Source organism: Monodelphis domestica, chromosome 6, assembly GCF_027887165.1.
Source record: "Monodelphis domestica isolate mMonDom1 chromosome 6, mMonDom1.pri, whole genome shotgun sequence".
NCBI classification, from domain to species: domain Eukaryota; kingdom Metazoa; phylum Chordata; class Mammalia; order Didelphimorphia; family Didelphidae; genus Monodelphis; species Monodelphis domestica.
In genome coordinates this window covers 231,739,637-231,766,590 of record NC_077232.1, presented here as the reverse complement: position 1 = coordinate 231,766,590, position 26,954 = coordinate 231,739,637, and the positions used below count along the sequence as shown (strand labels likewise).

Sequence of the window (26,954 nt, the reverse complement as noted above, 5' to 3'; positions counted from 1 at the left end):
GCTGTACAATAACTTCTTAAAATGCTTTTGTTCCACTGATCATTAAGCATCAATGAGTAAGTATCAAACCCTATCACAAGAAAGACCTATTGAAAGGATGCTTGGCCTGAAGAAGAGGAGACCGGCATGGTACCCATCTTCAAGTATATGAAGAATTATCCGGTACAGGAGGAAGTGGGCTTGTCCTCTGTGGTTCCAGAGGCTAGAAATAAAAATAATGAAAGGCAACATGAGGAAGTGGAGAGAACATTGGCCTGGGAGCCAAGATATGATGTTTATGAACATGCTAATTTCAGTCCTACCATTGTGATTCCAGCCAATTCATTCCACTTAGCCAGGCCTCTGTTTCTTCATTTTTAAATTAAAAGGGTTAGGCTAAGATGATCTCTAAGTTCAATTCCAAGATACTGGGAGATAGAATTTTGATCTGTATAAGAAAAAACCTTATAACTAAAGATGTTCAAGAATGGAACAGGTTGCCTGGGAAAGTAGTGAGCTTCCTATCATTTCAAGCACTCAAACAAAGGCTGCCTTTTCAATAGTCCCAATTAGTGAATCAAGCAGAGAAGCATTTATGATATACCTACCATGTGTCCAGACACTGTGAGGTATCCCTGGACTGGGCAATACACAGACAAAACTAAAAAAGAGTTCTCTGTCCATAAGGAATTTATACTATGAGGGAAGAAAAATATGTGCCCATATAAATATATCCAAAATACATACAGCATAAAGGTGAGGTAGCACAGTGCCAATCTGGAGGTAGGCAGGAGGATCTTGTGTCAAATCTGACCTCACACAATTATTAGCTGGATGACCCTGGGCAAGTCACCTAACCCTGTTTGCCTCAGTTTCCTTATCTATCAAATGAGCCAGAGAAGGCAATGGCAAACCACTCCAGTATCTTTGCCAAGAAAATCCTAAGTGGGATCGGACACAACTGAAATGACTGAACAACAACAACACACAGCATGAATTCAGGGTAATGAGGTGGTAGGAGTACTAGCAGCTGGGGAGAATCAGGAAACACCTCAGGTGGGAGGGAGGAGGTATTTGAGCTGAGGAAACTCGGGATTCCAAGTCAGAGGTGAAGGGGGGTTCATTCCATTCCAGGGGGACAGCCTGTGCAAGGGCACATAAATGGGAGAAGAGTGTTAGATGGGAGTAAAAGGTCAGTTTGGCTGAATCTCAGAGTGTACAAGGGAGGGTGATGTGTAGCAAGGCTGCAAAGGTTCTTCAGTGCCTACGAAGGGCCTCAAATGCCAGATTTAGAAGATCCTGTATTTGATCTGAGGGGTAATGTGGAGCCACTGGTGTTGAATAAGCAGAGATTCCCTTCCATCCATACTACATATATACACGTGTATGTATGTGTATATGCATGTGTATTTTTGTGGGTGTATATCTACAGATCTTGCATGCCCGTCATGGGTTGTAGATTTGTCTCCCTTATTCCAGTGTAGTTCTTCCTTAAGCTCAGGGATGGGACTTTTGTCTTTCTTTGACACCCTCAGTATTTGTGCCTAGCACAAAGAAAGTGCTTTTTATTGTTCAGTTGCTTTTCTTTCATGTTGAATTCCTCCTGAACCCAATTTGGGGTTTTCTGGGCACAGACACTGCATTGATTTGCCATTTCCTTGTCCAGCACATTTTACAGATGATGAGGAAACTGAGACCAACAGGGTGAAGTGACTTGCCTACGGTTACACAGCTAGGAAATGTCTGGGGCCAGATTTGGACCCAAGAACTCCCTTCTCTGGGCTTGGCTCTCCATCTGCTGAGCCACCTAACTTCCCCCTCCCTCCTCCAGTTAATTTTGGGTCAGTTGACCTCTGGGGCTTTTGTCCACTCTGAGAATCACTAGTTCCAGTTGTGGTCACATGACATACATGTGTCTGTGTTTTCTTTGCTTGATCCTCAGGAAAGAGAAAAGCTCCCCTTCTGGATGAACAGAACAGGGAAGCGGGAAGGCTGGCAACGTGGATGGCATGGCTATGACAATGAGCTCATGGACATGAGAGGGATCTTCCTGGCCTATGGCCCTGGTAAGCCAATGGGATCGTCCAGATCCTCGGGCCACTCAGCTCACAGCAGCATCTTTACACGAATAGGGTAGCTCTCCCAGGATGGCTGGAGGGATTTCTTCATGACCACTATTTATGAGGGAGCCTGAGCAAACCCAGCAGGTCTCCACGCACCATCTTGGGCTGGATTTTTTCAAATGCTTCTCGGGTTTGGCAAGTATGGCCAAATATTTTCCCTCGTAAATTCTGAATCCCGAGTACGGTGGGGGGAAAATGTATTCCACATGTCCATGATTCATTTTACACTTAATTCATCAAAATGTTATTTCACAGCTATCTGATGTCTGGGAAGGCTTATCAGCCACGGCTGCTGACAGCTGTATGCCTCAAACCTGCTACATTCACTCCAGGGGGCTGAGAGAGGAACCCCTCCCACTGTTATTCCCAATGCCCAGCTCTCTGGTGGGGCCAGCTTAGCTTGTGCCAAAGAGAAGCCTGGCTCGGCCCTTGAGCAGATGTTCTGATGACCCTGGACACAGCTAGACAGTTCAGTCACATTAAAAATGGGAGTGTTGATTTGGAGCTGGAAGTGACCTCAGGCATCAACTGCCCCAACAGCCTCATTTTACAAAGGAGGAAATCTATGCTCAGAGAGGAACTTAAGCCACTTACCTCCCTGTCACACTGCTAAGAAGTATGGGAGGGACCCAGCACTCTATTACCACCCTGTCTCTAATACAAGGGATCTTCACTTTTTGGGGGTCATGGAACCCTTTGGTAGTGTGGGGAAGCCCATGGAACCCTTTTCAGAGTAACGTTTTTAAATGTATGAAATAAAGTACTGAAGACTGTACAGGAAGCCAATTATGCTGAAATGCAGTTGTCAAAAATGTCTTTTCTTAAAAAAAAAAAGGCCATGAACTCTAGGTTACTGAAAGTCAAGGAACTGGGCAAGAAAGAAAAAAGAGCAACACTGTGCTCTTGAAGCAGATTGGAATGACCCAACTGACCCATTTGGTTTCACCAGACTCTTCCAAATTATTGGTTAGTCTAGGACCGAGATAGACCTGCTGGGTCAGGCCAGAATTTCATGAGCCCCTCTAATTCCATTTTTTAAAACTCTTATCTTCCATATTAGAAATGGTACTATGTATTGGTAACAAGGCAGAAGAAAGGTAATAGCTAGGCAATAGAGGTTAAATGACTCGCCCAGGGTCACACAGTCAGGTAGTGTCTGAGGTTAGGTTTGAACCCCAAACCTCTCATCTCCAGGCCTGGAACTCTATCCATTGAGCCACCCAGGTGCCCCTACTTTTCTTTATTAAAAAAACCCAACTATATAGCAGCTTGCATTTATGAGACAATTTTTTTCTTCTTTAAACCCTTACTATCCATCTTAGAATCAAAACTGTGTATTAGTTCCAAGGCAGAGGAGCAATAAGGGCTAGGCAATGGGGGTTAAATGACTTGGCCAGGATCACACATCTAGGAAGTGTCCAAGGCCAGATTAAAACCCAGGACCTCCCATCTCTACACCTGGAATCCCTCTAGTTCTGACCCCAGCTTCTAGAGACAATTAGTACCCAATTAGCTTCTAGATGGGAGATGGACAAATGTCATTTGTTGATACCATTCACCCCAATATCTTCCACTAAGCTGGACTACTCATCATTCCCCCATGTTGCCCTGTCCATGTCCCACCTCTGTGCCCTTGCTCTGGGTAGACCCCAATACCTGAAACGTTTGGCTTCTCTCTACGTATCTGCCTATTGATGTCCTTCTCTTCCTTTGAGGTATACCTCCGATACCAGCTTCCTCAGTAGTTGAAAGGCTGCACCTTGCCGTTAAAGGTGACTCAACCCATCTTCTATTCCTTGTATTTTGACTGGATCCCAATTTTCCCCTTATCCCAATCTGACCTTGTAGCCTCACTTCTCTGCTTACGTTCCCCTCCATCTCCCACCTCCATTAGATTCTGAATTCCTTACCAGAAGAAACCACGATGTTTTCCAACTTCAGAGCAGATCCTTTTTTAGAAAGTTGGTTGGGTTGGATTGGATTGCTTTTGTCAAACCAGATTTTGCAAGATCTAACAGATGTTAGCACAGACCTTATCTGAATGGCTTCCATCTCCCCCCACACAAACAAAATGTTCATCAGGAATTATCTTTCCCATCTGCAGGAAAGCTGGTTGGATCATCAGTTGCTCTTTTTTCTTTCTTTCCCAATTCCTTGACATTCGATAACCACAGACCTCCTAGGCTTGCTCTGATGTCCCCCTTCCAAAGGATGTATTAGCTGCTCTTGTTCAGTGTTTGAAAACTCCTCAGGCGGCCACACTTCCCATTAACACTCAAACTGGAGGTCTGATGAACGTCAGTTAGGGGTATTAGAATACACGGAAGAGGGACTATCTTCCATGGAAATAATTATATACCATAATTCTTGGGTAGCATAACACATGGAAGACACAAATATTATAACACCCCTCCTAGCCCGCTGCTCAGTGTTCTCTCTTAGCCCCTAGTTCAGTATGTCATGAAGCGAGTGGGAGCTCAGTAAGGCTTAGTTAGCAACTATTTCTACTACCACTGAGAGATTGCCAGAATAACTTGGATACTCAGGTTTTACCTGAAAAAGGATTTTATCGATAATAGTAGTTAGCATGTGCAGCAGAATGCTTTAAAGTTTACAAAGCAGTTCAGTGGATTGAGAACCATGCCTGGAGACAAGAGAACCCGGGTTCAAATATGGTCTCAGACCCTTCCTAGTTGTGTGACCTTGGGCAAGTCACTTAACCCTGTTTGCCTAGCTAGTCATTGCCCTGCTGACTTAGAGTTGTTACTAAATTAGAAAACAAGGTTTTTTTAAAGTGCCCTAGGCACTGTTGTTCCCAACTTGTCTTTAACCTCTCCTTGTTGTGGTGATGGTGTTGTGGTGATGGTCATTGCTGATTCAGTCTTGTCCGACCATGCAACCCCATGTCCATGGAGTTTTCTTGGAAAAGATCCTAGAGTTGTTTGCCATTTCCATCTCCACTGTGTCCCCATTTTACAGATGAGGAACTGAGTCAAATAGGGACTAAGTGACTTGCCCAGAGTCACACAACCTTATGAGTTGCTGTTATCTCCATTTTAAGAATGAGGGAACTCAAGATGAGAGAGGGTAAGTGATTTGTGCAGTCATACATCTTATATGTGAGTGAGGAGGGATATGAACTCAGCCCTTCCTCACTCCAGGTCCAATGCTCTAGACAAATTGGTTGTAGACATGACTGGATTAAATAAATAATTGGAATTATCAGAGCCTTAGAGATCAGCTAGTTCAATCCCCTCACTTTAGAAATGGAAAATATGGTCATGTTAGCCAGCCGACGATAGAGCAAGGACCAGAATCCAACTTCTTGACTGGCTTTTTACATAAAGAGACAGCAACATACTGTGCTAGAGGGGGGGAAAGCCTTGGGAATGGGATGAGAGGAATTGGGCTCAGATTCTGTCTCTTATTTACTACCTATGGTCACTTACATTGAAATATTGAGTGACTTCTAATACTCAATATGTACAAAAATGGTTGAGAAGGAGGCTGCTAAATGATTTAGAGGGTAGAACACTAGAACTGGAGTCAAGAAGATCCAAGTTCAAATCTGACCTCAGACATTTCCTAGCTGCATAACTCTTTTAAAAATATTTTTATAATTTTTTAATTTCATTTAGTCAATTTAGAACATTATTCCTTGGTTACAAGAATCATATTCTTTCCCTCCCTCCCCTCCCTTCACCATTCCCGTAGCCAATATGTAATTCCACTGGGTATTACATGTGACCTTGCTCACAACCTATTTCCATGTTGTTGATGTTTGCACTAGGATGTTCCTTTATTGTCTACAAACCCAACCATATCCCTTCGACCCATGTATTCAAGCAGTTGTTTTTCTTCTGTGTTTCTACTCCCACAGTTTTTCCTCTGAATGTGGATAGTGGTTTTTCTCATAGATCCCTCTGAGTTGTTCAGGATCACTGCTTTGCCACTAATGGAGAAGTCCATTACGTTCAATTGTACCACAGTGTATCAGTCTCTGTGTACAATGTTCTTCTGGTTCTGCTCCTCTCGCTCTGCATCACTTCCTGGAGGTTGTTCCAGTCTTCATGGAATTCCTCCCCTTTATTATTCCTTTTTGCACAATAGTATTCCATCACCAACATATACCACAATTTGTTCAGCCATTCCCCAATTGAAGGGTATCCCCTTATTTTCCAATTTTTGGCCACCACAAAGAGTTCAGCTATGAATATTCTTGTACAAGTCTTTTTACTTATTATCTCTTTGGAGTACAAACCCAGCAGTGCTATGGCTGGATCAAAGGGCAGACAGTCTTTTAGCGCCCTTTGGGCATAGTTCCAAATTGCCTTCCAGAATGGTTGGATCAATTCACAACTCTACCAGCAATGCATTAATGTCCCGACTTTGCCACATCCCCTCCAGCATTCATTGCTTTCCTTTGCTGTCATGTTAGCCAATCTGCTAGGTGTGAGGTGGTACCTCAGTAGTTGTGTAACTCTTGGCAAATCATTTCACCCTGTTAGCCTCAGTTTCCTCATCTGTAAAATGAGCTGGAGAAGGAAATGGCAACCACCATGAAAAGTTAGACATGAATGAAAAACCACTGAACAACATCAAAGTCCAATACAGGGCTTTGATTAGCAAATGGAACTTGAATTGCACCATGCTTGAATGGGAATCCATGCTCACATGTGATTATCCAAGCTCAACTGGAAGAGTTCTCCCATAGAAGCCCATTTACCTGAGGAGAATAAGGACACTTCTTACATCAAACACTTTACCAAATGCTGGAACAAAAGAGGCTAAAGTCTGCCTTTGAAGCTTCCCATCATATCTTCCTTTTCTAAGCTAAATCCTGCTCATTTCTTTAACAAATGCTTCAGCCCTATGTATGGCCTCTCCCACCATCCTTTAGACATAACTTGTACTGGAAGTACAGTGCGACAGGAACCATCAGATTATGTAGTTTCCAGCTATAAGAGACCTCAGAGGTCAGTTTAACCCCTTTGTTTTCAGATGTGAACACTCATTTTTAAATGAAGCCTCTTTCCCAACAGATATGTCTGTGTAGCTTGTTCCTTGGTGGTAGTTCCCTCATCTGTAAAATGGGAATAATCATTGCACCTACTTGACAGGATTTTTGTGGGGACTAAATAAAATAACTGATCTGAAGTACTTGGTAAATTCTAGAGTACTACATAAAAACAAGCTCTTATTATTATCCTGAGAAGGGTTTGGGTCTTTTCTGTGCTCATCTCCAGGGAGCCACTTTTAACTCTTGGTACATAGCTCATGCTGGACACTAGATACTTATTGCTGGGGATGGATTGCCCTAATTCCAGGACTCTTTCTACTATGCTCTATGTACTTCCTAGGGATACAGGACATTGGATCCCAGGGACTTTTATTTTTAAAACCCTTACTTTCCACCTTAGAGCTAATAGTGCATGTTGGTTCCAAGACAGAGGAGTGGTAAGGGCTAGGCAAAGGGGTTATGTGACTTGCCCAGGTTCACACATCTAGGAAGTGTCTGAGGCCAGATCTAAACCCTCTCGCCTCTAGGCAACCCCAGGGATTTTAGTCAAGAATATTACTTTCTCCAGAGGACACAGAAAGAGACAGAGACAAAGAAAGGCAGAGAGAGAAAGAGAAAGTCAGAGACAGGGGGAGATACAGAGAGGAGACAGAGGAGGAAGAGAGATAGAGACAGATAGACAGGCAGACAGAGACAGAGACACTCACAGACACAGACAGAGACAGAGCCAGAGAGAAGAGAGCCAGAGAAGAGAGCCAGAGAGAGCCAGAGACAGAGACAGAGAAACAGAGCCAGAGAGAAGAGAGACACAGAGAAAGAAAGAGACAGAGACAGAGCCAGAGAGAAGAGAGACACAGAGAAGAGAGACACAGAGAAAGACAGAGACAGAGAGATCTTGAATTCAAAATAGTTATAGGTCAAAAGACTGCATCTAAATGCTTCACAGGATGGAATTTAGGGTTGGAGAAGGGGAAGGAAGATGTTAAAAGCATCACTTTCAGCAGTACGACTTTTCGCCTCAAACCAAAGAAGCTTTTAAAACAAAATAGCCAAAGCTGAATCAGGTTAAACTTAAATTCACTGGGGAGGCTTTGTCCTGGAAAAGAAGAGCTGTCATCTTCCCCCAAGACTTAAAGCTTTCAATCAGTCACAGCCAGAAGCAAGTCCTCCCATCCTTCACTCTCCCCCACTCTCCTCCAGAAGGACTAATTGCAAAAATGTTTCCAGGCAGAACAAGCCTCTGGAACCTCTTGCAAGCCAAGTTTCTGGCTCCAATTGTTCTTGCTTCAGTTCTCCTGAAAGACTGAAGAGCTTTATGCCCTGGCTAGCTTTTTCAGAGAAAATGGAAGAGCTTGGCCTTTCGTGGCCATCTCACTGGGCTTCGAGATAAAGGCCCAGCCCGCTGGAATCCTGTTACGTGACTGCTGCTTAGGTTAGAAGTCTGACATCCCTGCTGTTGCTGAGATACAGCCTGAGACGTCTGAGGCCTTCCAGAGCCTGTCAAGCATTACTTGGGAGGGGGGAGGAAAAAAAGGGAAAAAAAAGGAAAAGGAGTGTGCAAAGACAGCTTTCCTTTGGTCAATCCCAGGTTCTGATCGGTACGGCCTCCTCTTGCCCAGGAGAATTCCAGATTTGAGAATTGGTCCAGATTTAGTGGCTTCCCTGCAAATTCAACAAGCCCCACTTGGAAAACCGAATGAAGGGAACAGTGACAGCCCCAATCTATAAAGTTGCTCATTTTGGAAGGGGCTGAGTTTTCATACATAACTTTTTACAATCTTGTATTCAAAATCGGAATTAAAGAGAAAGTAGTCAGAAGGCCAATGCACTGTGAATCAGAGAAGAGGTAGGGAAAGGTAGGGAAGGGAACAAACACTGATTAAGCTCCTACATACACTGCACAAAGAGGCTTATAAGAATTTGAGCCTCATAACCATCTTGTGAAATAGATGCCATTTTTAAGCCCTTCCTTTCCCTCTTAGAGTCAATACTATGTAATGATCTCAAGCAGAAGAGCAGTAAGGGCCAGGCAATGGGGCTTAGGGGACCTGTCCAGGATCGTGCTAGCTGTAGGAAGTGCCCGAGTCCAGATTTGAACCCAAATCTCCCATCTCCAGGCCTGGCTTTCTTTCCACTAAGCTACCTCACTGCCCCCATTTTACAGACAAGAACACTGAGGGAGGCTGAGGCCAAATGACTTAACCAGGGTTACACAGTTAGTTAATATCTGAGGTTGGAATTGGACTCAGATCTTCCTTACTCCTGGTCCAGTACTCTGCGCATGCTGGAGCACTAGAATGTTTCTCAGGGGACCTGGGTTCTAATCTCAACTCTCCTATTAGGATTTGAGGATTTTGAACTGGACAGAAACTTAGAGTCCATCTAGTCAATACCCCTCATTTTAACTGAGGCACAGAGAAGTAAAAATGATTCATTTGAAGTCGCATTGAGACTAAATATCCAAAGTAAGATTCAAATTTGACACTGTATCTAGTGGTCTCTCCATTAAGCCACACTGCTTTCTCAGTACTCTGAGATGAGCTACTTTGGCTCTTAGTTTCCTTATCTGTAAAATGAGGACCTGTCCTCAGGGACCCCCTCCTGCCTTGGCAGTGATATGGGAGAGCAGTAAGAAAAGTAGACAGAAGGTGCTAAGAACCACACCGTTTTTAGAGCATCGACACGTTTTCATTTGTCTGTTAGCACTCTAAACAGGAGATTTTCCTCCAGTGATCAATAGGTGGACAGTGGCTAGGGGAAGTGAATCATGTCATCCGTAGCCTAGATGACCCCTGTCACCCCTTCTAGTTCTGATAGGCTATTTATGAATCAGAGTTCTGAAGTCTCCCTCCCCTCACTCCAAGACTATCTCTCTTTTTGTAACCAAAATCTAGAGTCAAGAAAAGAGGAAACCAAAGGAATTTCCAGAAACTCTACTGGGAGTTGGGTTTGGGTAGGAATTGCTCAACGTGGGATTTGCTGCCCCTTAAGGGCTCATCCATTCCTAACCAGGGAGCATTCATATGATTTACTCTTTGGGAACCACCAGTACTGAAGAGATGGGCAGGAGGATTGTTAGAGACCATCTGGCCCAGGGGCAAGCATTCCTTTTGGCCTTTCCTGGTTCACAGAAAACTGTGAAGCAGATGGATGGGGAAGGAAGGGAAATAAGGGGATTGTGGGAAGATGATGCTGTGCTAAGAGACAATGGATGCCCTGTCCTCTGAAGGTACCCCCTGGGGCTCAGAGCTGGACTACTCTTTGAGGGCATAGAGGGAATCACCTCTAGGTTCACCCAATACAGGAATCCAGGAGTCCTTCACGACAGGCTGAGAGCCAAGCCTCAGAGGGCAGGGATAGGCAGCTGCCCTGAACCTTCAGGGAGGTCTAAGTCTCCTGCCCCAGTTCAAGGCTCTGGCATCCTGCCTGAGACTGAGGTCTGTGGCTGAGAGATTTGGGGGCATTCTGGGTGGGTCCAGAATTCTGCTTAAGCTGGGCAGGGACCCAACTCAAATTTGTGTCTATTTGTTTGAGTCCAACTCCAGAGGGAGCATCCTCAGGGCAGAGGGAGCAGAGGATTCAAGAAATCATTTCCAGAAACAGAGCCTGAGAACAGCCTGGTCTCAACAATTCGATGAAATTCAGCAAAAGTTCATGAAGTGCCTACTGTGTATCACGTACAAAAAGAGGTAAAAGACATTCTCTGCCTTCAAGAAGCTTACAGTCATCTCATGGACCCTGGCCCAGCAGAAACAGCAGCCTCAGAGCCTTCCAGGTAGAGTCCAGTCTTTACTGGACTTTACAAGTCCTTTGACTTGGGGCTGCAACTACGTTCCAGGCTGAAAGAAGGACATAGGTATAATCTAGCTGGAGCCAGCCCTGAAGCCTATGGTGGACAAGAAGCTCTGAGCCCAGTACCAGCAGAGAAGGACCTCAGAAAGTACCTGTTGCAGAAACTGGTGCCATATAAGAGCCAAGAGTACTTTAAGGGAGGAGTCTAGACTGGCCAACTAGCAGGCCCTTGCTATATACCATTCAGTTTCTGAGTTTGACCCAGGGAGAGGCCCCTCCATGGGTAAATCAAGGCAAACTTTATCACAAAGAAATATCTTGGTGTGAGAGATTCCTAGGAAATAAACCCTGAAGAGGTTAGCAACCCCATAACAAGTCTATGTAAAGTCTCAAAGAAAAAAAATACCCTGGCCACAGAGAGTCCTTCTAGGAAGTAACACAAGAGATAGTGAATGGAAAAATGAGAGAGGAAAAATAACCAAGGAAATGTGGCGTCTTCGAATAAATGGTGGAAATTCCCATGAAAGAACTGAATGTCATCAAAATTAGAATGGTCTGGATAGAAAATAATGATTCAACAATACAAAGAAAATGATGATTCAACAATCCAAAGGAAACATCAAAACAAATCCCTCCAAAAAAAATTTTAAAGAGAAGAAAGTCAAAGAAATATATCAGAAACAACTGAATAAATGCCCTGAACACAATCCATAGAGAAACAATCCAAGTATTAGGTCTCTTTAAAAAAAAGATAATTTGGGCACCACATTTTAGGAAATTATGAATAAAAATTGTCAATAATTCTTAGAAACAGGGGACAAAGTAAAATTAGAAGGAAGCCATTGCTCACTTCTAGAAAGAAACTTAAAAAATGAAACCTCCAAGGAAAATCAGAGCCAAAATCCTGACCTTCCAGATAAAAGAAAAAAATTCTCCAAGGAAACAAAAAAGAGTTCAAATACCAAAGATTAAAAGAAAGAATTGCACAAGACTTAGCAGCTTCTACTCATAAAGAGTGGGGAACTCAAATATAATGCTCCAAAGGCAAGAGATAAAGGTTTATAACCAAGGATGACCTAAATGATAAAGCTAAGTATTATCCAACAGTGAGGAAAAATCGGGAAAGGGGGAATGCCAGACATTTCTGGTGAAAAGATCAGATGGTTAAGATGGCTAAATAGTTAAATAGATAGAGCTAGAAATACTTAATACAGGTAACAAGAGAAAAATAAAAAGGAACATATGTTTTTACAATTGAAAGAGAATATATGAAGATGAATTGTTCACATTTTAATAGGGAGAATAAGAAACCAATAACATAATTATATAATTGTAATTATACAAAATGACAATAATAATAAGAAGAAATCAATTATATTTTAAGGGACAAAGAGAAAAGTTAAAATGATAAAGGGACTATATGGGTGATTATGTTTTGTTTTGACGGTCTCAGGAGAAGACCAATAGGAGGAACAGCAGACTATACTAAGGAGGAAAGGAAGAAAAAGGAGAGGAAAATTACTGTTACAAAAAAAGAGGTACCTAAGATGAGTATGCAGCCATAAAAGAAGAAGTAAGAGGAACAAGCATATCATAAATTAATCTTTTATCTGAATTGTGCAAAGCAATATTGAATAAAATTACACACACACACATACACACACAAACTCTTCTCTTCACCTACACATGGATATCAGTATACATATACATTAAGCTTAAAAGAAGTAGGAAGGTCCAGGCTAAAGGGAAAGGTAGGAAGAGTATAAGAGGGAGGGCAGGATAGGTAAGGGAATAGTCAAACAAAACAATCATGATTGATGATGAAGGATTAAAGGAAAGAAAAAGTAAAAACTTGGGATCATGGTTGTGGTAAGGATACTAGAAGAGCTGTAACAGTGGGAGCAGAGTTTATAAGATGACAAATGTTAAACAAATCTACTACTTTCTTATTAATAAACAGGGAAGTGAAGGTAAATATAGGAAGACTTATAAGAGGACAGGAGGGAGCGAAATGTACAGTCAATTGTCATTAATGTCAATGTCAATGGAATGAGCTTATTGATAAAGTGGAAGGAAAGAAGAGTGGATTAGAAAATGAATCCAACAATATTTGGTTTGTAAGAAACACTTAAAAAAAAGATTCTCTTAGAGTTAAAATGAAGGAATGGAATAAAATCTATTATGTGGGAAATAGTCTATGTTAAAAAGTAGAAAGAAAGTAGCAATTTTTAAAAAATCAAATGATAGCAGTAATTATCACAGATAAGATAAATAATAATAAGATAAGGTAAATAATAGAAAAGATAAAATGAGATAAAGAGGGAAATTATATTATATTAAAAGGCATCATGACAATAAATCAATATAAGTACTTCATATATGTATATAATATATGCTTACATATACACATTATATATATGCATTGTAAAAAGAGGAGAGGGCTTTGGGGATGGGATTGTATTGGGCCAATGTCAGTAGGTTGACTGTGGGCTGAGAAGGCTAACAGACACTCTGACCAGGGCAGAGACTGGTCTGAGATCATACACAGACCACTCAGTAAAATGGGAAAGAAAGATTAATGCCCCAAAGGGTCTAATGTCTCCTCAAGGAGATTCTTCATAGAGTGGTTTTTCTACTCTAATCCTCTCCTCAACTCCTAAAAAAACCCAGTCCCTGTCCTTGGTAAAGCTACAATGAAAACCCTCCTTAGATGGTATAAGGAACTGGTCTGTGTAAGCTTAGTATGGCTCAAGGAAGATTATAGATCCAAAAGGACCTAGATCTGGTCTCACAAGCTCTGTAGACAGTTGGTCAGAATCATCAGGTTCTACTTCTGCTTCAATGAAATACAGCACACCAGACAGCAAGCAGGACAGGAATAAGGATAGGATCAGCCACTAAGGAAAAGCAGCCACCCTCTCCAGATACCTCCAGAGAGAGCTAACAGCCTTAGAACCAGTCCAACCATTCCTTCAAAGTTCCAGAATCTTTCCTGCAGGGCTCATGTCACTCCACTTTGCAAACTTATACACTTTCCTACATAACTTAACTTTTTCTTATAACAGCACATACACATATTATATATATACGTACATACCTAATAGTATATTTTCTAAATATACATAGAAAATTTTAATCAAATTTGAAAGGGAACTACTAAGACTATAATGGGAGGATCTTAATGTACCCCTTTTTGACCTAGACAAATTTAACCAAAAAACAAAGAAGTTAAAGAACTGAATAAAACATTAGAGAAATTAAAGATGATAATTTCCTGATGATTACTGAATGGGAATAGAAAGGAATTTTACATATTTCTCTGCTGTACATAGCATCTTTACAATAAGTGATTGTATTGGATCATAAAGACCATACCAAAAAATGTAGAAAACTAGAAATACCAAACACATCATTTACTGATCATAATTCTGTAAGATTATATTAACAAAGGGCCCTAAAAGAAAGAATTCAAAAGTAATTGGAGACAAAATAACATAATTCTAAAGAATTGATAAATAAAAGAACAAATTAAAGAAATAGAAATTTTCATCAAAGAAATGACAGTAGACAAAACACACCAAAATTTATGGAACTTAGGTTGTCTGGGTAATGTTATGTTTCTAAATGCTTTCATCAATAAAAAAGAGAAAGAACAAGTAAATGCATTCAAGAAAGTATAAATAAAGACATGCAATGAAAAAAAAACCCCTTGAATAACAACAAATCACAAACCCCCAACTAAATTCAAAAGTAGAAATTATGGAAATTAAAGAAGAGAAAGAAAATGCTGAATTGATAAATAAGACTAGGAATTCAGGGTTTTTTTTGGGGGGGGGAATTCAAGTATATGAAAATATATTCAAAAATATATTAAAATAAAATGGAGAAAAATTAGAGACTTTTAGAGTAAGCTAAAGGCTAAAGCATGGAGGACAATTAATTATAACTAGTACTAATATAACATTAGAAATACTAGCTATAGAAAGAAAAAGAATAAGTATAATCAAAGAAACAATGAAATTCTAATTTTTCATAGGAGATATGATGGTATAATAATAATTTTAAAGTATTCATCACAGTGCCTGGTATATTTACGTAAATATTAGCTACCATCATTACTATGAGAACCCTAGAGAGTATAATGAAATTAATTAAAATAATAGTTTTATCAATAATAATAATAACAGCTAACACATACATAGTGCTTTAAAGTTTATGAAATGATTTACATAAGTTGTCTCAAATAAGATATTGTATGTAAAGCAAAGATGTGGGCTATAAGATAAATTCATAAAAATAATTAGCCTTCTTGTGCAAATCACCGCAAAGGTTTAGGGCAGCATTGGCAAAACTTTTAGAGATTGTGTGCCTAAACTACACCTTTAAGCTGCCTGTGAGTCCCACACATTATCCCCAGAGAATGTAAGAAGGAAATGGTTTCATTGATCTGCTGTACAGAGGAGCAGGGCATGCAAAAAATGTTCTCAGGCACTGTAGAAAGGGGGAATGGAGCAGCCCTCTCTATGCTGCCCTGGTATGCATGCCACATCTTCACCAACAAACACAGTCTAGGCTTATTTTAAGTTTTAATAACTTCAGAAGAATAAATGCCACAAACTTATAAAACAAATTTGAAAGTTTAATTATTTAAATTTACTTTATATTTATTTAGGTTTTGAATTTTTAATAATTAATCTAAAATGTTAATCTTAACATACAACAATTTCTGGATGACACTTTATCAGAGCAGTGGATTGAGAGAAGAAAGTTATCTTGCTTGGTTATCTCAGTCACTAAATCATCCTCTGCTAGACTTTTTCCTGTGAGGTCACCTCAAAACTATTTTTTTTGCATACAATTGTATGCATCAAAACTTAAACCTTAAGATAATTTTAAGATTCGGATTTAGTTATGAAGCACTAGCCAATAAATTGTTTTACAGAGTTAGAAAATGAATTGGAGCATGGAAGTGTTTATGTTAAATTGTAAGAGGAAGATTATCAAGATTTAAAAATTTTAATAATCTTTTGAATGTTGTTTTTGTAAGATTATAGAATTGATATGTCTGAATATATTATGCTTAAAACAAACTAACACTTTAAGGATGCCCTGTAAAAGCAATGGATTCAAATTTGTTACACAAGTAACCATTCCCCAACAAGCAACTGGTTTACAGACAGGAGCAAGCAGTTCTCAAATGAATAATTCCAAACTATATGCCATCATATGAAAAAAAATGCTCCAAATCACTAATAGAGAAATGAAAATTAAAGCTACTTTAAGGTCCTACCCCACACCTATCAGACTGGCAAAGAAAATAAAAGATGAAAATTACAAATGTTGGAGGAGCTGTGGGACAACACGTTCACTAATTAGTATATTGTTAGTAGAGAGAGCTGTGAATTAGTCCAGTTATGAATTCTGGAAAGCAATGTGGAACTATGCCCAGAAAGTTACCAAATTCTGCATAACCTTTCACACAGCTAGACCACTACAATTCCAAAAATGGGGGGAAAGATTTACATGTGCAAAAATATCCTCAGTAACTTGTTTCATGGTAGCCAAAATGAGAAACTAATGGATCTCCTCTTATTTGGAGATGACTAAACAAGTTGTGATATATGAATTCAATGGAATATTGTTGTTCCATAAGAAACAATGAAATGGATGATTTCAGAAGAAACTGACAAGACCTTTATGAACTTATTCAGAGCAAATAGACCAGAACTAGGAGAGCAATTTATATAACTGTATTATAGAGAAAAAACCCCAAGACTTTACAACTCTGATCAATGCAATGATAAACTAGAAGTCTAAAACAATGAAGATGAAACATGTCACTCATCAACTGACTGAGATGAGAGAAATGTTGAATTTAAAATACAGAAAAAGACACATCTTCAGACATGACTAACATAGTAATCACTTTTTCCTGACTATGTGGATATGTATCGAGGGATTTATTTTTTGGTGTTGATTTGTTAAAATTTGCTTCATGGGTGTGAGGAGTAGTGGGAGGAATAGTTTGATTTTGTTTAAAAAGCTTGTTAGTAAAAAAGTTGAAAAATAAAAGGAAAAAAAATCTTCCTATTTAACTGACTAGGATGATAGTTTTCATGAATCCCCAAATGCAAGGGGACATCTTTTAAAATTCTTTTTAGTAGCTTAATTTTTTTCTACTCATATGATGGAGAATGAGAAGTTGACTTCTGAGAAATTATGGAGGAGGAACCTTAGATATCGTACTTAGACAGTATAGATATTATCAAAGCAACCACTCCTTCTATCCATACAAATCACAATTTCTCTTAAAACTGGAAAATTCTTGTCCGCATCTTTCCAAAAATCTGCCATAGTAGATCTATCCAATGCACTAACCACTTTTCTTGGTTTAGATTTTTTTTAAATCATTCCACAAAAAGGTCTCCTCTTATACTTCCTTATGGCATAGAGGTGATCCTGAATTCTCAAAGGCTACATCAATAGAGGGTAACCTGGAACAGGTTTTTATATGCTAGAAAAGCTTTTAGTCAAGCACTAGTCAGAGACCGAATAGGTTTTTGATGACCAATCTGACTAATCATGGAGAGATCTATTACCAGGAGCCTCCTTACCTGGTGATAAAACTGTTGACCACAACAACCCATGAAACAGGGAAAAACTGAAAATGAGCACAAGACTGTGTGTCCCCCTTCCATTTTGACAATGATGATAGTGAATCTGTAGGGAAAAAAAGAGAAAGGAATCATAGTATTCAGACAACCAACAAACTAATTTGATTGTTGGTACTATGAATATAAGATCCTTTTCCAGTGAGTAGATTCATTGCTGGAGGAGCTGAATCATTTACATTTGACATTCTTGCTATAAATTAAACCTGAAGAAGAGAGTTGCAGTTAAATGGAAGGTTTGTTCATAGGTATGCCTTAGATAAAAAGAAAGGAGTTGACCAAATAGACTTAACTGTACACCCAAAAGCTACGAGAAATATCATTTCATGGAACATTTGGTTATCACATGTTGTAGACTATTGATGAATATTTGGGGGAAAAGACTATTATGAAAATAATTGCAGATTACACATCATCATGAGTTGCTGAGGATGAAGTGGTAAAGAAATACTATGAAGAATTTGGTAGGACCATCAAATTAACATACACTCTGATATTTGGTGATTTATATACAAAGTTGGGAAAAGGTAAGGATGTAGAGAAACACATAGGAAAATTTGGTTCAGGAGATGGTAATGGTAGAGAGCTAAGACTTATAGATTATGCAAAAGCATTTTCTTCCCCAAAAAAGAATTGGTAGGCACTGAATATAGTAAGTGCCAAACATTACAAAAATGAAATTGACTACATTTTAACAGATGGAAAAAGACATTATGGCCAGGGAAGTTATGCCTGAGTCATCTATCTCTTCACAGATCTTCTCTTCAAAGCTAACATCAGAATTTATAATTATCAAGGTGAAAATAGTAATGAGAAAAAGATATAGCTTTCAATTGAGAAGAATTAACCCTAAGTTATTTTAACTTGGCATTTAAAGCCCAAAGTAGGAAATAGATAACAGAAATAATATCAATATTGATTAAAATAATTTCATTTAGAAATTAAAAAAAAACTAATTGGTATAAAAAAGGAAACCAAAAGAGCTAGAAAATGCCTCCGCCAGCAAATATTTGTCTTATTTATTAAAAAGAGTGAGGTGATGACTGTCAAAGGCAATCCCAGATTAGACTATAAACTTGGCTGTAATATCTCACGAAGGAAGATAATGGATGATTAGCAGCAGTATTGTCTCATAAAGTAGAGGGAAGCAGCAGAGGGTAAAACCAATTTAAACACAGACTTGCAAGATATCCAACTAAGCCAGGTCAACCTAATAGGATTCAAGGATGAAAACAGAAGGAGGACTATGAACAGAAAACAAAAAGGAAAATATTTGTAAAAGTTATTACTGAAAACTGTTTTTTCCATCCAGGAGAGTGGAACTACCACAGCTGGACTCCTACATTACAGGTCTTAAGAGTGCTTAATCAGGAGTTATAAATAGTGCTAATGGAAACAAAATGGTAAAATGACCAGATTGGATTAAGGATATAGTGAGTCTATCCATGCTGTAGGAGACATAATTATGAGAGCATTGAAGAATCCAAATTCAGAACCCAATTTACAAGTAAAAGGATGATAAGATGCCAAGAGCATAGAAAGAATCTCAGACTTTATTGATTAAAAATATTAATTGGAAAATGATTAACAACTAATAACCTATGTCGTTGCTGTTAAGGTGTTTTAGTTACGTGTAATTCTTCATGACTCCATTTGGGGTTTTCTTGGAAAAGATACTAGAATGGCTTGCCATTTCCTTCTCCAGCTTATTTTCCAGATGAGGAAACTGAAACAAACAGGGTTAAGTGACTTGTCCAGAGACAGAGCTAGTTAAGTATGTGAGACCAGATTTAAACTCAGGAAGATGAGTCTTCCTAACTCCAGGCCAACACTTTAGCCACTGAGCCACTTAGCTGCCTATGCAGTTTTTATAATATACAAAATAAGGGCATCTAAAATGGGGGTACAATATTTAATGATGGGGCCATAGCTTGGTCACCTCACAATTGATCAAATGAGGTATTATCTCTGAATGCCTGGCAAATAGTGGAAGCCTAATAAATGTTTGTTCACCTTCTTCCACCCATCCATGATGAACTCAGAGATGTAGAGGATCTAAGATCCCATTGTACTATTGATTGTGGATTGTGAAAAAACCATTCATCTCAGCACAATGGTATTATTCAAACCAGCAAACCTTTTATTTGCTGCTAGCTCATTGGGTTTTGTCCACAGAATTGCTCTTTCTATCTGAAAGGACTGTACTTCCCAAGAGGTATAACCACTCCCTTCTCCATGCTAACTCAAACCTTCTCTGTTCATTAAGTGAGAGTCTCTTTCTATTTTCCTTTCAGATTTCAAGTCCAACTTCAGAGCGGCTCCAATCAGAGCAGTTGATGTTTACAATGTTCTGTGCAAGGTGGCAGGAATCAAACCACTGCCCAACAATGGCTCCTGGTCCCGAGTGGCGTGCATGCTAAAAAGCCAGCCCAGTGTGGCCCATTTGGTTCAGCCAAGCAGCTGTGCCCTAGCGTTCCTTCTCTTGTTCCTGTTTGTATAACAGATCTGGTGTCTTGGGTCTCAAAACAAAGCCAGTCAGTGTTTCTCCAAAGAGGAAAGTTGTTTTTTCTTTCTCTCCCTTTGTATTTGAATAATAGCTTCATTAACAGAAAAGGCTAGATAAACAATACATGGAACATTTATGAAATTATTATATACACACTCTTTTCCACACAATTTATTTTCTATTATTTTTAAGACACTTTTTTTTTGCCTGAAAGTAGAGAGCACCTCAGTGGTCTCTAAGTCATTCAACTCTTAACCACTTGCCCTTCACACCAAGAAACTCAGGAGACTATAACCAGCTGGGCAAACGTCTTGGCATTTTGTCAACCAGACTTGACATCTGGACTGACTGTTTCTGTCTCCTTGGCCCTTCTCTGCCAAGTTTTCTTACAAAGTGGTACCTCCCAGGCCAGTTTGAACCTGTGTCAAGCTCATATGCAAGGCCAATAGCTGGTATTCACATCTATAATATAATAATCTTTTCCATGCAATATCAGATGGGGTGTAGGTCAATGACAATTACTTTCTCATGCTCCTAATTCAACTGAAAGGGAAATTGTTCCTACCAGATCCTTCCACACAGGGTGCTCCTTTATATGGGTCCTTTTGCCCATAATTTAGGGAGAATCCCAAAGCAAAGCCAAGTGATAGGTCTATCCAGAGACTGAATGTATCAATCCCTTTAGTCAAATTTGAGCTCCCATGAAGCATTGAAATATAACAGCTCCCTCCATAGTACTGATCCTTGTTCAGAGTAAACACTGGATAGAGACTTGTTTGTATTTGAGCACTTGTTTGAGGGCAATTCCATGAAGGTACTTATTTTTTTAAAAGACTGGTTCTGGGGTCACCTGGGTAGCTCAGTGGATTGAGAGCCAAGCCAAGAGATGGGAGATCCTAGATTCAAATCTGTCCTCAGACACTTCCCAGCTGTGTGACCCTGTGTAAGTCACTTGACCCCCATTGCCTAGCCCCTACCACTCTTCTGCCTTGGAACTGATACACAGTATTGATTCTAGGACAGAAGGTAAGAGTTTAAAAAAATAATAAAAAAAAAGACTGGTTCCTCCCTAGAATTTGATTTGCTAAGTAAGAGATGATGTTATTCCAGGGTAGGAAATGATATAGCAAGTCACGAATGCACAACTGTATTACCGAATAACTCACATGAATAGCATTCTTTTTTTTAAGCTTCCACTAGATATCAATAATTTTATCCAGAAACATTTATTAAGTGCCAACTGTATGCAAGTGCGAGGCAGCATGAGTAGGTGATAAAGAGCTGGCTTTATAGCCAAGAAGACTTAAGGTCAAATCTTGTCTATGACACATATTGGCTAACAGGGAAGTAAGTCACTTAGCTCTTGGAGCCCAAGGCAACTCTAAGACTATGTTCCTGAGAAAGTGCCAACCTTTATTGGTAATTTCTTCACCATTTTAGTGAAATCCCAGGTCCAGTCCCTAGCTCTTCTATGTGCCAGGCACTGCGGATATAGTGGGAGACAAAGTATGCATTGTGGAAGATAAACTGTGGAAGACAAAAGTTTACTTTTTAAATCACCCAGGTTTATACAAGTCCTGTAACAATCCAGAATGGGGAAGACACAACAAGTGCATGTTGGCTATTCCCCAAATCATCCCTTAATTACTCAATAAAACATGCCAAACTCACTTGGGGCCCAACTTCTTTGCAAATCTCCCAAATTTGATGGAACAGGGAACACTCTTCTTGTGTAACAGATCTAATTCCAGGAGTCCCCAAACTCCAAGACTTAGTGGAGCAGATAACATTGAGCCTGAGTGGAAAACTTTGATTGTCTTCTAACAATTTACTTCTAGAGAACTAAAGATGAATAAAAAAGGGCCTCACTGGGCATTTTCAAATGCCAGCAGCAACACGGTTCTATCTCCTTGTATAAGAGCCACGTGACTGTGCCATAAACTGAGCCCATCCAAGAAAGAGACTTTTCATCTGGCACTGGCCAGCCATAAGATGCCTCAGGAGAACTCAGCTTGGAAGACACATCTTCCTCCTCCTCCCAAATCAAGTGGGCTGGGGGTTGTCTTTATGCCATGAGTTATGAGGTTAAAGAATCATAGCTTTAAAAAAAATGAAATTAATCTTGACAAAGGACTTCTGTAATCTCAGTAAAGTTTTTTGTAATATATTTTTAAAGCTCTAGCAAACCACCAAATCAACTGGAATGAAGGCAAATCAACCTTTGTTGTCTGGATTTATTTATTTTGGGGACTAGATCTGTGATATTAATGGTATAGGTTACTCTCAATGCAGAAACCCCCTCCACCAATGCTGGTCAGTATCATCATTGGAGGATTAAGAGGTTCAAAGGCAGGGGCAGCTGGGTAGCTCAGTGAATTGAGAGCCAGGTCTAGAGATGGGAAGTCCTAGATTCAAATCTGGCCTCAGACATTTCCTAGATATGTGACTCTGGGCAAGTCACTCAGCTCCCATTGGTCAGCCCTTCCCAATCTTCTGCCTTAGAGCCAATATGTAGTATTAATTCTAAGACAGAAGGGAAGGGTTTTTTTTTTTAAGGCTCAATGATTCCCCCAACATCACACACCTACATGGGTGTGTGTCAGACATGGGACTTGAACACTGAACTTCTCTATAGAAAGGCTAACTTTCCCTCCACTTTACCATGCTGTCTCTTGTGTTCCCTGGATATTGGGAATAAAGGGCGTTTTAATGCTTTGAAAACAGCTATTTTTTAAAGTTCATTTTTCTTCCATAATGGACAAAGTTCTAATGAATTCAGTGAAGCACACATTTTCCCAAGTTAAAGAGCTATCCATATGGAGACAAAATAAATGTCAGGATGCAGGATCATGAAGATATCTAAATCTATACACAGTTTCACCTCCAGCTCTGTTTCATCTCACCAAGTTCTTCCTCTCTCAGCCAGAGAATCTTAAACTTGGAACCCAGAGTTTCTGATGATGAAATAGGAAGGGAGGAATTTTTTAAAAGCATGAATAATGGAAGGACATGTGGAATTTTTTTTCTGAAGAATTAAGGCACGGGAAAATGTATTTGTCCCTATATTATTTAACATTTTATGTCATTGATTTGGAGAATGAAAACTTTTTTTAGAGTTGCAAATGACACAAAATTGGGAGACACAGTTAATACACTAAGTGACAAGGCCAAGATCCAAAAAGGTCTCAACAAGATAGCATGTTGGGGTCAGATCTAGACAGACAGACAGACAGACAGACAGACAGATAGATAGATATGTACATATGTAGGAAAATAGAAATAAAAAAGATAAATAGAAAGAAAGAAAAGTGGATGATAGGAAGATAGATAAAAAGAAAGATAAAAGATAGATAGATGATAGTTAGATCATTTGGTTATATCTAGCCAAATGAATTTAATAGAGATATATGTATACTCAGGTTCCAAAAAATCAATTTTAGAAGTACACAATGGGGAAAATGATTGAATAGCAATGCTTCTGATAGTTCAGTCATTCCATGAAGAAATCTATTCAGAGATGATTTTTACTTTGAAACATATAAAAGTATTTGATTTTTAAATTACTCTAATAGTTTAAAATTTGTTATTTCATTGGTGAGGGTGTAACACAATTCTTCCACACTTTCTTAAATAGTTATGCAAGTTGCTGTGACCTTCCAAAAAGATATTGTCTGATGGCAGAAATCCTGGGGATGAGCAACCAGGCCAATCATTTCATAATAGATGTATAATTCATCTTGAGGCACAAAGACTTTTCCAGCGTGGAAGGACTTGAGAGAGTTTTTGTGTCATTGATATAGTCTTTGAGAACCCAAGTTCACTGGAACACTGTAATGAGACACCAGAGTAGGCCTTTAATGAAGGGAATAAACATAGGCATCTATATTATGGAACATTTTTAATCAGTGATTTGAAAAAGAAGCATAGATGGAACACTCATCAAATTTGTAATTTAAAGAGAGGGAAGAGACAAGAGAGGGAACAACCACTATGTGCCAAGCACTGTGATAATCACTTTTTACAAATATTATTTCATTCAATCCTTACAATAATACTAATAATCCTGTACTTATTCCCATTTTGTTGCTGAGGAAACTGATGTTGACAGAGGTTAAGTGACTTGGCCAGGGTCTGAGGTCAGATCTGAACTCAGATCTTCTTGGCTCTAGGTCCAGAGCTTAATCCATGGTGCCTCTTAGTTACCTCACTAATGAAACAGGGGAGTATAATAGCTAACATTTTATATTGCTTTAAAATTTGCAAAGCACTTTATAGATGCAATCTCATTTGGTTCTTACAATAAACCTGTGAGATAGGTGCTATCCATTTTACAGAAGAGAAAACTGAAGCTGATAGCATACGCTACTTCTCCATGGTCATACTGCTATAAAGTATCTGAGGCAATATTTGGACTCAGGTATTCTTCACACCAAGTCCAGCACTCTATCCACTGTAAGTTCTACCTAACGGAGAATTTTGACTCAAAGCTGTTAGGGATTGCTAATATATTGGATGGGGCAGCTAGATGGCACAGAGGATAGAACACCACGCTTGAGTCAAGATTTATCTTCCTACATTCAAATCTGGCCTCAGACACTTGCTAGGTGTGCAACCCTGGACAAGATACGATTTTGTCTCAGTTTCTTCATCTATAAAATGAGGAAATGGAAAACCACTAATATCTTTGCCAAAAAATACCAAAACAAAACAAATGGAGTCACAAAGAGTCAGACATGACTGAAATGACTAAACAATGACAACAGCATACTGGAAAACAGAATCAGAATCCAAAATAACAAATATAATCTAGAGGAGACAATGTCAATAGAAGTTCATCTGAAAAATATCTGAGAGTGTTAGTTGACCATAAATTTAATATGAATCAACACTTTGATATGGAAACCAAAGACTTCTCATTTGATCTTGGGCTCCCGATGGAGGGGCAGATTTTCCAGAACTAGGAAAATGAAAATGTCCCTCTTCAGAACACATCTGGAGGATTGTATTCAGTTATGAAAGCTATGTGTTAAGGTGGATATTGAAAAAAATGGAAAGTGTCTAGAAGAGGAAAATCAAAATGGTGAAAAGCTTTTCAGGTCATGCCATGAAAGGCTCAGCTGGAAGAATCTGAAATGTTTATTTAGCTTAGAGATTTGTGTGAAAAAGGGAATGGTCTTTTGCTACTTGGTCCCAGAGGGTAGAACTAATAATAATAGGTTGAAATGGAAGAGAGGCTAATTTAGTCTTGATGTGGGAGGAGACATGGAAAAACTCACTGATAATTAGAGCTCTCCCAATGTGGAATGGGTAGCCTTCATAGGGAGTGGTTCTCCCTCATTTGAGGTGTCCAGCAGAAGTTGGAAATCTACTCTAAAGGTATGTGGTAAGAGGGGAATCTTGGCCATCTATAGGCTGAACTAGATAGCCTAGTTGTACATATATTTTGACTATTTCAAGCTACTTGAACTAATCACAAAGTTACAAGAAGAACTTGAATTTTAAATTCAAGGGTAATTCAACACAAATAACTATGAACATATGCACCTATGAACATAACTGACCGTTTCCTTTCCTTTATTTTATTGTTGGTTGTTCAGTCATTTTTCAATCATGTCCAACTCTTCTTTACCCCATTTGAGGTTTCCTTGGCAAAGATACTGGAATGGTTTAACATTTCCTTTTCCAATTCAATTTATAGATAAGGAAATGGGTAAATAGGGTTAAAGTGACTTGTCCAGTGTCACACAGCTAGTAAGTGTCTGAGGCTGGATTTGAACTCAATGTCTTCTTGTCTCCAGATCCATTGTACCACCTAGCTAGCTACCTTTGTCCCTACTCCCCCAAAGCACTTCTAATTATCTTCAAACATGGTCATCATGACCAGGTCAAGTAGGAAATGTCCATTTTGGTTGATGGTAACTCTCAGTTCCACAAAGTATTTTCAATTTTAAAGGACTCCAGGAGATTAGGTCATTTTGAGATCGGCTAAGTCTTAGGGCAGACTAAAATATTCAAATGAATCTGGAAAGCCCTGAATCCATAGGGCTTTTATACCCAATCCATTTTCTGGCCATTTTTCCAGTGCAGACTTTGATTTAACCCAAAATTTCACAGCCACTTTGGACAAAACTATACCTACATACATACTTAGAATTGAGTCAAAATGAAACACAACTAGGAGAGTGAAGGTACCAGTGAAACATGGGATAGGATCTCATGCAAGTTGGCTATTTGCCTCAGTAAATTCTGCTTTGTAGAATTATGTACCCATAATGCTAAATTGTGCTATGAATAGAGACAAGGGCACTGTGCAAAAAAGGGACAATGAATTATTTTAGGAGTCTTCTATGAAAGCATCTTAAATTTTTCTAAATACTAATCACTGTCCACATAAACCTCTGAGTAATTAATCTATTACCCTGGAGACAAAAACCACCCTGCAAAATTCCTATTGAATTAAAAATGGCAACCTTAAAAGAGCTGCAGGATCCTAGTCTAAAGAATTTGCCATGGTACAAGACTGACATTGTTTAAAGATGTTTGCTTTGAAATGACCAAATACCACTCTGAATGGTGTCTCACACACTTACTGGTGTTCAGTAAAGTCAACTAGTCACTATTCAATTATTAAGTGCACATTATATCTCAGGCACTGAGCCCAAGGGAATGAAAGAATGGAATGAAAGAAAATAATACTTGGGATAACTTAAGCCATCAATAATTCACCTGTATTCCTAAAGTCTCTAAATTTAATCACATCTTTGCTTTATTTTTTGTTACTATTTTCACATAATTCTGATTATATTATAATTATGCCACATCAACTTATAATAAACTGTATTTTATTGAATAAATCACTCAGA

At 39.1% G+C, this 26,954-nt stretch overlaps 1 protein-coding gene across 1 annotated transcript in view; it reads left to right on the top strand.

Moving 5' to 3' along the window:
* The window catches only part of ENPP6 (ectonucleotide pyrophosphatase/phosphodiesterase 6), a 96,796-nt gene extending 73,984 nt beyond the window's left edge, over nucleotides 1–22,812 (top strand). Inside the window, exons 6-7 of the mRNA XM_056802954.1 lie at nucleotides 1,922–2,045; nucleotides 19,880–22,812. Coding sequence (XP_056658932.1) covers nucleotides 1,922–2,045; nucleotides 19,880–20,085 — 330 coding nt within the window. The 3' untranslated portion in view covers nucleotides 20,086–22,812. The remainder of the gene's footprint in view (nucleotides 1–1,921; nucleotides 2,046–19,879) is intronic.
* Nucleotides 22,813–26,954: the final 4,142 nt, after the last annotated feature.